Source organism: Xenopus tropicalis, chromosome 2, assembly GCF_000004195.4.
Source record: "Xenopus tropicalis strain Nigerian chromosome 2, UCB_Xtro_10.0, whole genome shotgun sequence".
Lineage (NCBI taxonomy): Eukaryota > Metazoa > Chordata > Amphibia > Anura > Pipidae > Xenopus > Xenopus tropicalis.
In genome coordinates, this window is record NC_030678.2 from 90516265 (window position 1) to 90533412 (window position 17148).

A 17148-nucleotide genomic window follows, 5' to 3' on the forward strand; every position below is an offset into this window, starting at 1 on the left:
GAAGGAGAAGGAATCCCAAGCGATTAATGAGATACTGCAGCCTTACTATTAACCTTTGAGCAACAGAATGCAGGTATTTAAAGATTTCAAAGACACTCTTCACCAATTAAATTTTTATGTGGGTGGTTAACATGTCCTTTAAAAGTTATTAATAGTTTCTGTTGAATTGCTATCATCATATTGTTATTAATCATAAAATGATAGCTGTTGATTTTTATGCTACCAGTGCCACTATTGAACTATGTAAAAATATGGAAGAATTTCACAGTGACATAACAGAAGGATACAATATTAGCAATTCTTTCCTAGTCCTGATCAATGACAAGGATGCGTGACTTTTGTGTCCTTGTGTGGAATTTCAGCTTGTGATAAGCTGGACACAGGATTGCAGAATGAAGCCTCCCTCCCCCTGCACCTTGCCAAGTGACAGTGTTCATTTCTTTCTCAGTGCTTTATTGCAGTCTGTTCCTTGCAAACTGAGGTGTATGGGAGGGGATTTGCTGAGGTGGGCTTCTTTTGACATGTCTCAGCTGGGAAATAGGCGGGGGCATACCTGAAGATGATGTGGAGTTCAGTTTGCCTTAGGCTCAAACTGCTTCCTGATTTAGAGAACATCGTTTGCAGGATGAGATCACCTATTTCCATCCAGGCCCTGAACAGTATCACTGTACCCTAAAAGCCAGATTAACATCTGGGTACACTCGTGAACTGCCTGCAGGATGTGGGAGGAGACTGACAGCGAGGACTTGCTGCTGCCGGATCCCGTGGTGACTGTCACACTGACAGGAAGCCAGGTGAAGGGGCTGTCTGCCATGTGGAAACCCAGGAGGCAGAATTTATCCAGCTCCCACCTAGTGTGTCTGATGTGTTGCATGGGTCAGTATGTCCTTAAGGTGTAGGGTATGTAGGAAAACATATATTTGTAGAAAAGAGGAATATTTTGCAATAATAGCTGTGCTGCCTGTCTCGGTTATTTAGCAATAATCCTTTAGCTGATTTAACATTCTCAGGATAGAGTTATGTGTGCGTGTGACATGATGGGGGAGATTCTCAGATCTGAAAAGTGGAATCTGCTCCTTATCATTGGACTACACTTTGTGTACTCTCCCCCCTCCATCTCCACAATGTAGATTCTAACCTTAAATTGATTCTCTAGATTATGGTGACTGACTATTAATCTATGCAAGGAACTGAGCTGCAGCAGATTATAGTAATCTTCATCAGAAGGAGAAAGTGTACAAACAGTGCCAGACATTACTCACTTCTTCCCAGACTAAATTGTTTGGTTTTTTTTTGTTTGTTTTTTTAAAGGTATCTGTTCATTAATTATTGTTTTCTTCTTGTTTTTGTAGATGAACGTGATAGGGTCCAGAAGAAAACATTTACCAAATGGGTCAACAAACATCTCATCAAGGTGCGTCTGAAATCTCTGGAATAAATTAGCTATTCTAAAAGAGGGAGTTGCCATGTTTATCACCAGTTTTCTGAATAGATATTCACTTCAATCTGAAATCTAGCAGTTTACATTTAGATGTGAAGATTTGCAATAAAATGTATTATCCAGATCAGTATACATATACTATGGATATCAGTTGGTTCAGGAATTGGTCCGGTTTTTAAGAACTTCACATAAGTAAGCTCTGTTGAGTACAGTTTTCTCCCCCCCCCCCCCCCCAAAAAAAAAAACACACTGGGTGGGAAAATATTGGGCTGAATGGGGGAGAAAAAGAAATAAATATGCACCACCCAACCCCTCCTGTGTTGAAAATGTTTTTTTTTAATGAATGCCAATAAGTCCTACAGTCCTATTGGCTTCAGTATGAAAGTTTAAACTTGGTGCACAATGTGGTGGTGGTCGAGTAGGGACGGCTCAGAGCCAGGCTGCAGGAGATAATAGCCAGGTGATGGGTTCGGCTGAAACAGCATTGGGAGATCATCTATGTAATGGCTTAAAGTCTTTTTTTTTTTTTTTTTTTTCTTATTTTATTTTAACCTTGTACACCTCATTCCCATATTCTGTTCAGTTTCCTATATAATAGCCTCTTCTTTGTTGGAAAAGGTTGCCTCCCCCTGCTATATTTAATGTACCCCTTACTTTTTCTGCCTGTAACATAGGTTCGTAAACATATCAATGATTTGTATGAGGATCTCCGGGATGGACATAACCTAATCTCCCTCCTAGAGGTGCTGTCTGGTATCAGACTGGTAAGCATTACCTACTTCATAACCAGATATTCTCTCTCCTTGTCAACACCCTCATTTCTCACAGTCTCATTGCCGTGTCCATTAGAACAAGGACCCAGAGGCTCCTCGGAGCCTGCGACTTTCTCGCCTTCCATCTCGCCGCCTGCTGTTGATGAGAGAGGATTTGGAGGAAGACCCTGATGATGCTGTATGTCCCCAAAGCTGTGAACTGTGTCAGATAACCCAGAGGGGCTCCTATCTGCACAGTGTAATTGGGAGCCATGCAATGGGTCATCTGTCTGCAGGCACAGCAGAAGGGAGCTGTGTGCTGTGTTATTTTAGCATGAAGGGGTCACTATAAGCTATTCTATATGAGTGTGCAAACACCCTATCCACACTTACATCACTGCATGTGGTGAAGTATATTCCACATCATTCCCTTAATCTGAAACATGAGGTGGAGTCCAAGATGTTTTATTAACTCACAAAACTTTTTTGCACTTACAAAAACAGTTCTCTGGTGACCTGGTGACATTGATCTAAATATTTGACAACTTATTATTCATTGTGAGCTTTCCTCTCATATCATCACTTGCATCTACTTACCTTTCCATGATACCTTTTGCATTTATGCCCACAGCTTAATTTACATGATATCAATTTTCTTTCCTTTATATTCCTGTCAAAGGTCACCTGAACATCCTATTACTTGCTCCTCTTTTCTGTGCCCCTCTTTACTTAGTTTTCACCTCTTTGCTCTTGCCTTGCAGCCTAGAGAGAAAGGCAGGATGCGTTTCCATCGGCTACAGAATGTTCAGATAGCCCTGGATTTTCTAAAGCAACGGCAGGTAATTATATCCAGCATTATTTGGATGGGTAGCTTCCTGTCATAAAAATAGGTTGATGTGCTGAGCATTATTTTCTTCTTAGGTGAAGCTAGTGAATATAAGAAATGATGACATCACTGATGGAAATCCAAAATTGACCCTGGGGTTGATATGGACCATAATCCTTCACTTCCAGGTATACATCTTTATTTATATTGTATGTTGTATTATAGGATTATATATGTGATGCTGGCATTCAGTTAAATTAAGTTAAATTAGAAGATCTTACATAGCAGTTATACATCTATAAATTACTTTAGTCCTTTAGGTATTTAATATGAGATTACATATTGCAATGCTCTAAATCCAGCACGTCTTTTTATTGTACCTTCCACTTTCTGAATATCCTATTTTAAAAATTAAAAATGAGGACTGTTAAGATACCATGAAATGAAATATTCATTTTCATATCTCATGAGTTTATTTTATTGTCTGGGCTTTTAAAATGTGTTGGGGTCTGAGTAATATCAGCCAAGTTGAATGTACGGATTTTTTTTTTTTCAATTCAAGAAACTTTGTAAGCCCCAGTTAAGTCATACTTTACCACCAAAATAATATTACTTTGCTGACAGTTTTTAGATAATAAAGATCAGCTCAGATTTCATCCAACAAAAGTCTAAATACAAAAATGAAAGCATTTGATTTTGTCAGCTTGATTTCTGTCATGGGATTGCCTGTTGCTAGTACACACAAGTAGAATGTACAGTGATATATATACAAGTAGCGCTACTTAAGGAAAGGTATAAAGACATATGTACATAATGTGTGTTGCAACAATGCCTCCTTAGAATGTTTTGTTAGTTCTGATGTCCCTCAGTTAGTAGCTAAACATCCTTTTCCATTCACTGTCTGTGGCTTGCTGCTTTTAAATGTACTGATTTAAATATTTGCTGCTGGAAGACAAAAAAGCAAAGATAAAAGCATCAAATTTAGAAGACTTAGGGGCCAATTCACTAAATGTCATTAACGATTAACGCATAGTTTTATGCATTAAAAAGTGTTTGAAAATTAAGTACTGATTCATCAGTCATTTCGCATGTGTTACTACTCATATCGCATGCACAAAAATCCTGATTATTGCAAAGCATTATTTCCATCGCATTGAGGTAATATCACATTGAAATAATACTAACGCATAATTCACAGACATGTTTGAATCGTTAAAAGCATAAAATGTGGCTATAATTACTGTGAAACTTAACGCCTCCCAGTAGTAGGCGTTACTGATTAAAATTGCAGCTGGTGATTGTCTGTGGTAGGAATCGATTCTTTAGAGATAGGCAGGCACACCGGAGTTCCAATAAAGTTGAATTGTGGCTCAGGTATTAAATAAGATCAAAGTGGTTTTTATTGATAAGTACACATGTATGCTAAAAACGCGTTTCGTACCTAACTATAATTATATATTTGACCGTAGCACATTGACTTACCTCTGAATACTTAACCCTTTGTATACATTTTATGCCTATTCAAAATACCTTTGTATTTCACTGTAATCTAATTACATTGTCTTTTCTTTTACTGGTCGGTAACCCAGACCTTAATTGTAAGCTCATTACGATTGGTCAATTTTGTCTTTATCTGATTGGCTAATTTGTCCTTAAATACTCAGTGTCTATTATTATTATTTTCCAGCTTATGATTAAGTACCGAGTTAGGTACGAAACGCGTAAGGCTTTTTTAGCATATATGTGTACTTATCAATAAAAACCACTTTGATCTTATTTAATACCTGAGCGGCAATTCAACTTTATTGGAACTCCGGAGTGCCTGCCTATCTCTAAAGAATCGATTCCTAACTGGCTCCCTGTGCTGAGGGTCTGGGGCATGAGCACCTGGACCATCCATTTACAATGGGTAAGCGACCCTCTACTGTTATGCTTAGAACTATATACCCTTTGTAAATATTATTGAGTGATTGTCTGTGGTGACAAGATGGAGTTTGCAGTTGGATTTTTTTCAAGTATGTGATCATCCTAGAGTGATGCATCCTCCAGTTTTCAGGGAAATGGTAATTTTCAGAACAGTAGTTTTCAGAAAGTAACTGCTACGTGTAATAGCGTGCGTTAATATGGCGTGCTACGATATAACGCATAAATATATTGCATAGTTTAAAATATTGCTTAAAATTATGTGATCGCAACATAAATAACGACAATAACGTTGCTTCTTAATTCAGACAAGTGTCCTTTTAGTGAATCGATCGTTAACTCGAAAAATGTAAGAAATGATAATATTTTTAACGCATGCTATGCGTTTAGTGAATCGGCCCCTTAGTGATAAGATCTTCACTGTCACATAACATACTTTCTTCAAGTAGTCTTCAAATAGCAGGGCTGTCCATTGGGTTTTGTGGCTGCCATGTCTGGTTGCAAAAGAGGTCCCCACCCATAAACAAACCAAAATGCTTCCAACTCATTCAGAGAGTCTGCTTCGGCAGCTATTATCAGCATGTATATGGCCATCTTTAGTCATGGCGCTGACCATAATCCCTTATGGAGTGTGCTAACACAACTCACGCTCTAGTTGTGCATTTGGAAAAACTACTAGCATTCTGGGCTGGGATGCAAAGTAGTTATATTTAACTTATGGCTGGAGGTAGGGGCTATCTCTGCCTACAGTTCCTGAGGGGCAGCTCAGGTGGTGAGATATATTCACTTTAAACCTGTCCTGTTAGCTAAGATGCAGTCCTCCATTTTTTTGCGCTTTGCACATTACCTCTCTGCTTTAAATAATTAACAGATGTCTCCGCACTCCATTTCTAAGCACAGAGACCAGCAGTGGTCAACATGAATACAGCATGGCCTGCTTTTGTTCTCTATTCATGTGGGGTGGCACAACCACATAGATGCTCCTCTCCTGCACATTTGCACATTATTCAGACACACAAGTTAGGGAGGGACAGCGGACTCAGGCCCCAAAGGTGCCCTGTACTTTCCACCATCCCTATGACAGGTTGTAAGGCAGGGTTGGTCTGCGCCTACTAATGCTGCGATTTGCACCTCACCACCTCACAATGCATGTTTTTGTCGTCATGTTGCAGAATGCAGCCAGTCCCCAGTGCAGAAGTTAGCATTAAGGGGCACTCTCTTACGTTTCTACACAGAGGCACATTTCTGGTGTGCAGATAAAAATGTATGAGTAAGCAGCTACTGGTCGTGGCTACTAAAATAGACAATGCTGATCATTTACTGCTAATTGTCGCTACATGTGTTTTAGCAGAGGCAAATGTTAGTATTGTATATGGCAGGGTATTTTCTGGAGTTAAGTAGTCATGAAAAAGTAGCTTCCACTAGTAGCTCAGAGTGTGTCTTCACCCTAAAGCTGTTAGACGATCAAATCACAATAAAGATATGCAGGCCAGATTGAGGATGACATGAATTAGCCAATTTGGTCCTCATCAAAGCTGTAATTTTTAAACCTGCCCATCAACCTCTGGCCGATTTTCGGCCACAAATCATCGGACTTGCCGTAGTAGGTCTGAACACACTGAATTGGCACTTTAAATCCGATTGTGTATGGCCACCTTTAATTGATTAGGTTAATTATATTTACCACAAGATTTCATTCTGTGGAAACAGTTTCCTATGTTAATAGTTTTTTTCTGGCAAATCAGACATTTTATTCCATTTGTTTTATAACTTTGTACATTAGGTGGTGATTTCTCTGACCAGCTCCTTGCCTTAGTGGGTATTGCTACTGCAAAGAATCAAGAATCAGAGTCTGATGAATTGCAGCAGCATGAATGTTGAAGGACAAGCTGCTTGTAACTGGTGTCAGCATTTAACTGGTGTCAGCATTCCACGTTTTTTCATTTTGTAATCCTAATTGCAAAAAAAAAAAAAAATATATATAGCAGTGGAGAAATTACTGTTGCAGGGGTATTTTGTCATGCAAAGAAGATTTTACACTGAACAGATAAATTACTTCGTACAAACCAAGTTATTCCTAAGAACATAGCCCCACAATAAAGGCTGCTTGGCTTGTCTCCTGCTTTAGTCCCTCTCTTCTGTCTTCCTTTGAACTCCCCCTCCCTTCCCATCCCATCTACCCCCTCCCTTGCTCATTCTGGGTAGGGCTTAGCTGCCTCACTTATACAGACAAAGCTGCATCCAATCAGCTGATGGTTTGGTGTAAGGTGCTGTGATCAGTGCACTGCAGAGAGATGCAGGGAGATGGCTCAGTCTGTAAGATGTCTGTCTGTGGCAAGCTCCAGATGCTGGAATGAGAGGGGGATGTGTGATGCTTCCCCTGGGTTCATGTCTGTTGTATGAGCTTAAGATGTAATGACCCTTGTCTGTGACGGATGCCTACACCATCACCATTGTATCAGTGCACTAAAGATATGGGGAATTCTGTGAGCTGTGTTCGCAAGCCAAAAGAGCTCAGACAAGGGAGAGGGAAGGAGCCCCATCCTGGAAAGAAAAAAAGACGGTTCAAGAGAAGGAGTAAAGGGCACAAGGGTGAGAAGCAAGACACAGGTGAATCAGAGAAAGAAATCAGATTAGAGACACCGGACATGGTTAATGTGTGCGAAAGATTAGAGTCTCCTGGTCAGTCCCCCAGTAAACCAGCAGAGGAGGGGCAGTTGCTACAGGTGAGGGAAACACTGCATGGAGAGGTGAGGAGAGCTCTCCTTCTTGATCCAAGACCTATAGAAAAATCCTTACCATCCGGGACTACAGTTATAGCACGCATTGTGGAAAACCCAGCAGTAAGCCAACAAAGGAAAGTGAACACTGTAGTGGAGCTTGACCGGACTGGCAAGAGCCGAGCAATATTGGTGCCTGTGAAGGCAGGCATGATGGGTGATGATCTCAGCCTTAAGACCAGCCCTGGTGCAGACTGTGACTTTAAATTATCATCACCCCTCATACAGTCAGTGGAACTGTCAGATAAGTCCAACCCAGGGAAAAATTTGCCTGTCACATGGTCCTGGGGACCAGATCTGTCTTCCTCAGGGTACTGTAGTGACCCATCCTCACAACCAGCAAAGGTGGGTCTTTGCAGATAACATAAGCATCTTGACAACTTATTAGTGAAGTCATTTCCATTTTATACTTTCATATGCTTTCATTTGGTGATTTGTTTAAATGAAAACATGTATTTTTGTAAATTTTTGTTTATGCATTAATACAACAGATGGAACAGTATATAATAATAGAATATAAATGAATATGGGTACAGTTGCATAATAACTGCTAAGTTCTAAGAGACGAGAGAATGGAGAATCCTCCCCTGCTGAACTTATAGTCTAAGTAGTGATACATTATCCATTGTAGATGTACTTGCCGTTATTCACATTCAGTTTTCAGTAGATGTTAGATCTACTGGTAATGTGAAAACTATAAGACAAGTTCAGATCCAACTAAACTATCTGCCAGTATCAGTGTCTTAAGCAGATTTTCCTGGTGCTAATCACACATTTTTCGTATTAATGCTTGTCAAGAGAGGGGAAGAAGCCCACTAAGGAAATTTTGATTGGATCTCTAAACTCTCATTTTGCAGATCTCTGATATTTATGTGAGTGGTGAATCAGGGGATATGTCAGCCAAGGAAAAACTGCTCCTATGGACGCAGAAGGTCACAGCTGGATATACTGGCATAAAATGCACTAATTTCTCCTCTTGCTGGAGTGATGGCAAGATGTTTAATGCAATAATCCACCGGTACAGGTAGGTTCTTGTTTTCTTCTTATGTCTGAGGGTACTGCAATATGCAGTTGTTAAATCTTAGTGTCTTGTTGTCTACTTCAGACCGGATCTGGTGGACATGCAGAAAGTTGAATTGCAGGGTAACCGGGAAAACCTTGAGCAGGCATTTGAGATTGCAGAGAGTCTAGGGGTAACAAGGTTACTGGATTCTGAAGGTGAGTAATATCAGAAGCATTTGATTTTTGCACTATATTATAGAAAAGAGGATTTTCTCATTTGTACATTGCACTCTCTCTGCAGATGTAGATGTAGCTTCTCCTGATGAGAAGTCTGTGATCACGTATGTGTCTTCTATATATGATGCCTTCCCTAAAGTCCCAGAGGGAGCAGAGGGGATTAGTGCTACTGTAAGTTTGTACCCAGGAAATGTTTCAGATGTCTTTAACTTCCTCAGCACCCAACTCATACTGGCATGTTTTGACAGGAGGTGGATTCACGCTGGCTGGAGTATCAGGAGAGGGTAGTCTGCCTTACACAATGGATCCGGCAACATGTATTACTGATGTCTGACAAATCCTTCCCACAGAATCCTGTTGAATTAAAAGTATGAGCCCATATTTTACATTGTTGAAATCTTACAATTTGGAACATTCACTCAAAATAAACATTTAGGGGCAGATTTACTATTCTGTGTAGAAAATGGCAACAAAATTCGCCACACATCACCAGGCTTTGCCGCATAAAAAAAAACAGCATCATTTTTTTATGCATTTTTTTCTTCCTCCGGAACTTACGTAGTATCTGGAGTTCGGACGGAAAACTTCTCCATTTATTTTACATTTTTTTCAGCGAATTTCATTTTACACAGCATAATAAATAGGCCCCCAAGTATGTTATAGAATTACCTATTTCTTTTTTTTACGGTTCCATAAATAAGCCTTACTATTCTGACTTTTTCCAGCGTAAAACTGGAAATATCTGTTGGGCTCATTGATCCTGGCACAAAAAAACAAAAAAACCCCAGTTAAACTGTGAGACTTCAATTGAAGCTTATTATTTATTTATTTTTTTATTGCTTACCTTTCCATTGATCTGTTTTTTGCCTTTCAAACTACTGCCTTTCAGCAGGGTAATTAAGCCCTAGCAACTAGATAGCTGAGATTCCAAGACAGTTGGGCAACAAAGAAAGAATGTAGAAACCACAAAAAATACAAAATGCCATGTTAAAAGTGAATTTTAAAGGGGTAGTTTGCATGTTGTAGAATGGCCAATTCTAAGCAACTTTACAATTGGTCTTCAGTATTTATTTTGCACAGTTTTTGAATTTTTTTCCTTAATCTTATAACTCTTTGCAGCTTTCAAATGGGGGTCACTGACCCCAGCAACAAAAAAATATTGTTTTGCGAGGCTAAAGTTTTATTGTTATTTTTACCTTGTATTACTTATTTTTACATTCAGTCTCTCTCCTATTCATATTCCTGTCTTTAATTTCAACTTTACCTTAGGAAGTCTATGGTTGCCAAGGTAATTTGGGTCATAGCAACCAGATAACAGCTAAAATTCCAAACTGGAGAGTTGCTGAATAAATAGTAAAATAATTAAAATACCATAAATAATAAAAAATGAAGACCAATTGAAAATTGTCTCAAAATACTCTACATCATACTAAAAGTTAACTTAAAGTTGAACAACCCCTTTCAGGCCAACTACCCGACTAGTTTAACAGTAATCAAATATCCATCAATTGTGCTTTTTTCAGGCACTTTATAATCAGTATGTACATGTGAAGGAAACTGAAATTCCAGCTAAGGAACAAGAGAAAGAACAAATCCAAAAGTTATATCAAATGTTACAGGTATGTCACATTTGCTTGAAGCTTCCTCTCACTGTTTTTATTGTTCTGCACTTTACTCCCCTCTCTTTTCTTTCCATGATATACTTTTAAGAATAACATTTATCTATTTATCTTGAATTAGTCTAATATTCTTTATAACATCCCATCATGTTTATTTGCTTACCGTTTTAGTGTTTTTGTATATTTTAGCTTGCTTGCTGTTTCTGGATAAAGAAATTAATTTCTTAATCCCCTGTCATATTTATTTCAGGCCTGGATAGAATTTGGTCGTATCAAACTTCCTCCATCATTTCACCCAAATGATGTTGAGGAGCAGTGGGGCAAACTGATTCTCTCTATGTTGGAAAGGGAGAAAATCCTACGACCAGCTGTGGAGCGGTAAGTGATTACTATTCTTCCCTGAAGTGTCTAGTATATTTTAAATCAGGCTTTTAATTGACAGTATTCTCTTTTTATACCATAGACTTGAATTGCTACTACAGATTGCAAACAGGATTCAGAATGGCTGTCTGAGTTGTGAGGAGAAACTGACATTGGCCAGGAATACACTACAGTCTGTAAGTTATAGTACCATCCTTCTGAAACCAAACTGTTAATTTTATTGCAGCGTTTAGAGAAACCAGCAGCAGTGCTACACTGTGTAATATATTTGATTTCACGGTTTACAGGTGGTTGTGATAACTGATACAAGGCACCGGAGGATACAAACTTTACATTTTCTTTTGCTGCTGTAAACATTGTTTCAGTAGTATCAGGAACTTTTTAACTGAACATTGTCTAACTGGAGACCTGTTGGGTAGATGCATCCATCCAAGGCAGTTTTAAGAACCCAGCATAAGGATATTATAAGTCACCAAGGAGTTTGTTGACCATACAAAAGTAAGATGTTGAAGTCCAGGTGCTTTAATACAGGTCAAGGAACTCCAAGGTGACTTCTAATATCCTCATATTTTATAACTGGGGGTGTATTATTTATTATGATGCACATAGAAATTACATCACTAAGCACTGCTAATTAGGATATATTGTACAGGTATGAGACCTGTTACCTGGAATGCTCGGGACCTGGGGTTTTCCAGATCTCCTACCTTAAGTCTGCAAAAAAAAAAAATATTTAAACAGTAATTAAACAAAATGGGATTGTTTTGGCTCCAATAAGGATTAATTATATCTTAGTTGGGATCAAATACAAGGTACTTTTTTATTATCACAGAGAAAAAGGAAACCATTTTTAAAAATGTGAATTATTTAATTAAGATGGAGTCTATGGGAGATGACCTTTCCGTAATTCAGTAATTTCTGGATAATGGGTTTCCGGATAAGGGGTCCGATACCTGTATATTATATCCACAGCTTCACATTTATCACACACACACTCACTCACACTCACTCACTCTCATTTTCCCTTATAGTGTGTTAACCTTCCTGCATTTATAAAACCCTGTGTATTACACTAATAGTTGATTGATTGAGTAGAAGAATAATTAGGGGGGAATAAAGAAGTCAGGTTTAAAAGGGATGTCATACTAATTTTGTTGCTTAGAAGAGAGTGCTTGTTGATGAAACTCCTATGATGCCTGGAAGGAAAAAAATAGAATGGGATAAAATAAGGTGCCTTTTTTAATATATTATGAGCAAATCAACAGTGAAAAGCACAGAACAGTAGTGGGGTGTTTGGGGAATGCAGGGGGCATGGGCGTTAAGATAATATTATTAGGAGGCAAGTCATTTGAAAAGCAAAATTGTTTCCTCAAGTGCAAAATTATTATTCATTTTGTACGCTATGTAATGTGTATTTTAAAATAGTTTGCTCATATAATTGGGAACAAAACATGTAGAAGCTGATCTTGGGACATAGCATTGTTATTTTGTAGAAATCATTAATTCAGGCATCTGACAAATTTCTCACATTAATAAATACACTCTTTATGTGTTTAGGATTGTCCAAGAATAGTATAAAGCTCAGTAATTTGCCTTGCAGGATGCCGCTAACATTGAGTGTGGACAGACTTTTCAACAGGAGAGTGAAGTTGTGCAGTTTCTGCAAGAGAGTGAAGTCCTTCTTCGTCAACTTCAGTCAGATGTACAGATTCTGCGTGATGAGAAGTACTTCCAAGTTGAGGAATTGGCATTCAGGTACTGCCTTGTAATATAGTTTGATTGATTCTTATAGTTAGGAGTAGACTTCCCTTGTTGGATCTAAAGCAGTAAAGTAGTGGGCTGCTTGGGGGACGCAGGGGGCATGGATGTTAAGATTTTTATTAAGATGCAGGTCATTTAGAAAGCAGAATTGTTTCCTCAAGTGCAAAATTATTATTAATTTTGTTATTGCTCTGGTTGGTTTCTTTTCAGAGTCCTACGAATTCAGGATGAGCTTCTCAATCTTAAAATGGAATGTACCAATCTGTATAGGCGGGGCAACCTAATCACCTCAGACCTTCAGCCCACTGTGTCACTAAGCAACACTCACCAGCACAGCCTTCATACCTCTCCTTCTTCCTCTTCATGGTTCCGGAAGCCAATGAGTCGAACTGAACTAGTTGTATTATCATCATCTGAAGATGAAGGCAGTTTGAGATTTGTTTATGAACTGCTTGCCTGGGTTGAGGAAATGCAGGTATGCTGATATATATAATTGCCTCAATAAGGATATTACCTTGGTTGGGGTATGGTTTTGTTGTTGGTTTTACGCAAGAAATACCTTGAGTGTACATAACGAGGAAGAAAGAGCAGTTAGTTGTGGAAAAGTAGTTTGCTTTGGATTTTATTTTTATTGCAACATATTTATAAAGCGCCATCTAAAAGGAAAACGTGAGCTGTATTTTCCATTAAATGAAGGATGCTTGATTTCCAGATGAAGTTGGAGATATCCGAATGGGGCAGTGATCTACCCAGTGTGGAGGCTCAGCTAGAAAGTCAGCGTATTGTGCACACCAGTGTGGAGGAGCTGACATCAAGCCTGAGAGAAGCCAGGAGCTATGAGGTGATTTTTGTTAATATATTGTGGTATCCCCCTTTTTTATGCCTTTTTTATAGAGATAGATTCGAGGTTTTAACAGAAAATGTAACTGTGTCACTATCATTTTAATGAAATCTTCTCTGCAATTACATGTTTATAGTGGCTTTGTTATATATTTAGCAGTATAACAGTGTCAGGCACCCCTGCTTCATTGTACAAATATATGTTTTTGTTTTACTAACACATCAAATCTGATTTTAAATTTCCTTTGAACAAACACTTCACCACTGAAATGTGAATTATTGTAAAAATATGCTGAAGCATTTGTGAACTGACCTACATTTTTTTGGTCTAAATGCACAAGGTGTTTTAAACATATAACAAAGTGTATAAGTCTTCAATTTAAATAATTAAATAAACCGACCCTTGTTGTCTGTGGGTTAAAAATCTTCAAGCAAGGTGTATAGAATCCAGAGAAAAAAATGGTGACTCCTCTTCTCTGACTCCCATGTTAAGTGGACTCTGAATCTGATGCATGGCTCTAGATTGCTTTGTAGCAGATATGGAATTTGATGAGTTAAGATAATGTGACCACTAATGTAGCTTATGGTACCATATAACAGTCTGTCTGCTGTATGCTTCCTAACTAGCTTTTAGGAACTTAACTTGGCAGATATTTGCAGAATTTTAAGCTAAAAATAAACCTGCAAAATCGTTGCAAACATTTTTGTTACTATATTTGTTTTCAAGTCATAATGTTTATGCCAATCTGTTAGAGACCCTACAGTAAACTCACTGTTTATTCTCTGGGCAGATATTCCTTATTGGAAAGAAATTCAGCGGCTCAAGCAACTTATAAAGCAGTGCCAAACTACCATCTTACCTGTACTTCGCTGGCATCTCTTGCGAGAGCAGTATGCATAAAGTTTACTGTGCATGGAAAAGTCTAAGAGCTCTGGCACACGGGGAGATTAGGCGCCCGTGACATATCTCCCTTGTCACGGGTGACTAATCTCCACGAAATGCCATCCCACCGGCGATTTACATCGCCTCTCAAGGCAACTTCTTTCTACGAATTCGCGGCACCGCGTATGCCATCCCACCGGCGATTTACATTTTTGCCGGTGGGATGGCATTTTGGGGAGATAAATCTCCCTTGTCGCGGGCGACTAATCTCCCCATGTGCCAGAGCCCTAAGTCCGAGTGAGGGCAGACTTTGATTAGATGGCTATGAGGTACTGGTTTGTTTATTAATGAAAAGGAGCTACGGCACGGGGAATAAAACTAGGGCTCCTAAATTATATGTACACCCAGGTGAATTAGGTTTTCCTTTAAATTGCTTAAAGTGAATCTGACATTTGTCCTCTATCACATAGCTCTCTTCAAGTTGTCTCTGCATTGTGATGTTTTTTAGGTTTTTTTTTTTTTTTATCAGAAATCAGTGCCAATACACATGCTTAGTGTGCACTAGGCAGGCTGCTGTAGAGAAGCTAAGCTATGATGTTGTGAGGTTACATCTGTCGATGTTGCTGCAGGGCTTATCAATTCTGATGCAGAATTCTATGGTTTCTATGCTGCCGTGTAATGTGAATCTAAATTAAAGGGGATTTAAAGGAAAAATATTTTTAATTGACCTTGCTGGTTAAGTAAATGTTTGCAGTTCGCATCTAATAAAAGCCCCTTATTTCTGTTTTGCATGTGTCCTCAGTAAAGTTAGACAGCTTCTGGCTGTATTACTGTCAGATTCATCCTTTTTGTTTTTTAAATCAGTTCTGTATTTTTTTTTGACTGGTCAAAGTTTATTCAATTTTTTGAAGAAGCAATGGGGAATTATTTATTCTGTATTTTTTTGTTGACAGGTCAAAATGTCTCATAATTTTCGAAGCAGCTATAGTGAAACTCTGAGCAAGCTTGAAACGCAGTATTGCAAATTAAGGGTAAGATATTGAAGAGGAAATATGTTATGTATAAGCACTGTATAAGCTACTGTGCATATTTGTATTTAGGTATAATAGTGGGGCTGATATATTCCATAGATTACAGTAAGCCTGTTTCTGGATATTTTGAGTTTTGTGTGGATATTTTTGTTGTGGAATGCAGTGGATGTCTTTTGTTGAATGGCAGTTTCCTCTCCTGTGTAAATACAGAAAAGCAGGAAAATAATATAATGTGCCATTCCATTCAGAAATAGTGTGTAATTTGTGTCTTATAACATAGTATTTCACATTAAAATGTTATGTTTTATTTGTGTCTTGTCCTGTGCACCCATTGCTTTAAACCTTAATAGAGTGTATCATTTTATCTATGGTTCTGGGCAGGAAACATCCAGTTCCCGGCTTCACAATTTGCAGAGCCTGCATGACTTTGTTTCTCAAGCAACAGCACAAATTATTTGGTTAAATCAGAAGGAGGAGGAAGAGTTAGCTTATGACTGGAGTGATGGAAATCCCAATATTGCAGCCAAAAAGGAATACTTTACTGTAAGTATTGCATATATTGAGATGCCGTCAGAAGAAGAGTGTTTTGAAGGTGACAATGTTTTTCTTTACTTTTGTAATTTCTCAGGAACTGATGCAGGAATTAGAAGAGAAACAGGATGTGATTCAAGCCCTGCAGGAAACAGCTGAGCTATTGTCTCTTGAGAATCATCCAGCAAAACAAACAGTAGAGGTAATAGATTGCTGGTTGTGGGGTTCAGTCATTCAAAGTATTCCATTTCATGCAGGTCTTGCCATGCATGCCATTATTACTAAAGAGCACATACTAGATCCAACATCTGGAATGACATAGAGCTTAAGCAAGCATTACATTAATTACAAGCAAGGTAGATTGCAATGCAGCCATAGCAGCATGTTCTATGTGCATGAGAATATATGAGTATATGGTCATTGAGGTAATCCAGCCTTATATGATATACCCAAGGCTTGCATTGAAAGCATACCTACAGTCGTGGCCAAAAGTTTTGAGAATTACATAAATATTGGAAATTGGAAAAGTTGCTGCTTAAGTTTTTATAATAGCAATTTGCATACACTCCAGAATGTTATGAAGAGCGATCAGGTGAATTGCATAGTCTTAACTTAATCCCAAAAAAACCTTTCCACTGCATTTCATTGCTGTCATTAAAGGACCTGCTGAGATCATTTCAGTAATCGTCTTGTTAAGAATGTTGACGAGCACAAGGCTGGAGATCATTATGTCAGGCTGATTGGGTTAGAATGGCAGACTTGGCATGTTAAAAGGAGGGTGATGCTTGAAATCATTGTTCTTCCATTGTTAACCATGGTGACCTGCAAAGAAACGCGTGCAGCCATTATTATGGCTTCACAGGCAAGGATATTGTGGCTACTAAGATTGCACCTAAATCAACAATTTATAGGATCATTAAGAACTTCAAGGAAAGAGGTTCAATTCTTGTTAAGAAGGCTTCAGGGCGTCCAAAAAAGTCCAGCAAGTGCCAGGATCGTCTCCTAAAGAGGATTCAGCTGCGGGATCGGAGTGCCACCAGTGCAGAGTTTGCTCAGGAATGGCAGCAGGCAGGTGTGAGCGCATCTTCATGCACAGTGAGGCGAAGACTTTTGGAAGATGGCCTGGTGTCAAGAAGGGCAG

At 38.7% G+C, this 17148-nt stretch overlaps 1 protein-coding gene across 23 annotated transcripts in view; it reads left to right on the plus strand.

Annotated features, from left to right (window-relative positions):
• Nucleotides 1-17148, plus strand: part of macf1 (microtubule actin crosslinking factor 1) — a 183641-nt gene that overhangs the window by 44084 nt on the left and 122409 nt on the right. For 15 of the 23 annotated variants that reach the window (XM_002940018.5, XM_031896938.1, XM_031896935.1 and 12 more), the window contains 18 exons: nucleotides 1353-1414; nucleotides 2116-2205; nucleotides 2291-2392; nucleotides 2955-3032; nucleotides 3115-3207; nucleotides 8580-8746; nucleotides 8828-8940; nucleotides 9026-9132; nucleotides 9210-9329; nucleotides 10485-10580; nucleotides 10831-10958; nucleotides 11044-11137; nucleotides 12562-12716; nucleotides 12933-13197; nucleotides 13435-13563; nucleotides 15399-15476; nucleotides 15858-16019; nucleotides 16105-16209. In XM_002940018.5, coding sequence (XP_002940064.3) covers nucleotides 1353-1414; nucleotides 2116-2205; nucleotides 2291-2392; nucleotides 2955-3032; nucleotides 3115-3207; nucleotides 8580-8746; nucleotides 8828-8940; nucleotides 9026-9132; nucleotides 9210-9329; nucleotides 10485-10580; nucleotides 10831-10958; nucleotides 11044-11137; nucleotides 12562-12716; nucleotides 12933-13197; nucleotides 13435-13563; nucleotides 15399-15476; nucleotides 15858-16019; nucleotides 16105-16209 — 2144 coding nt within the window. Of the gene's footprint in view, nucleotides 1-701; nucleotides 877-1352; nucleotides 1415-2115; nucleotides 2206-2290; nucleotides 2393-2954; nucleotides 3033-3114; nucleotides 3208-8579; nucleotides 8747-8827; nucleotides 8941-9025; nucleotides 9133-9209; nucleotides 9330-10484; nucleotides 10581-10830; nucleotides 10959-11043; nucleotides 11138-12561; nucleotides 12717-12932; nucleotides 13198-13434; nucleotides 13564-15398; nucleotides 15477-15857; nucleotides 16020-16104; nucleotides 16210-17148 lie in introns of those variants that run through there. The other 8 variants (XM_012957426.3, XM_031896947.1, XM_031896946.1 and 5 more) reach the window with 2 other exon arrangements.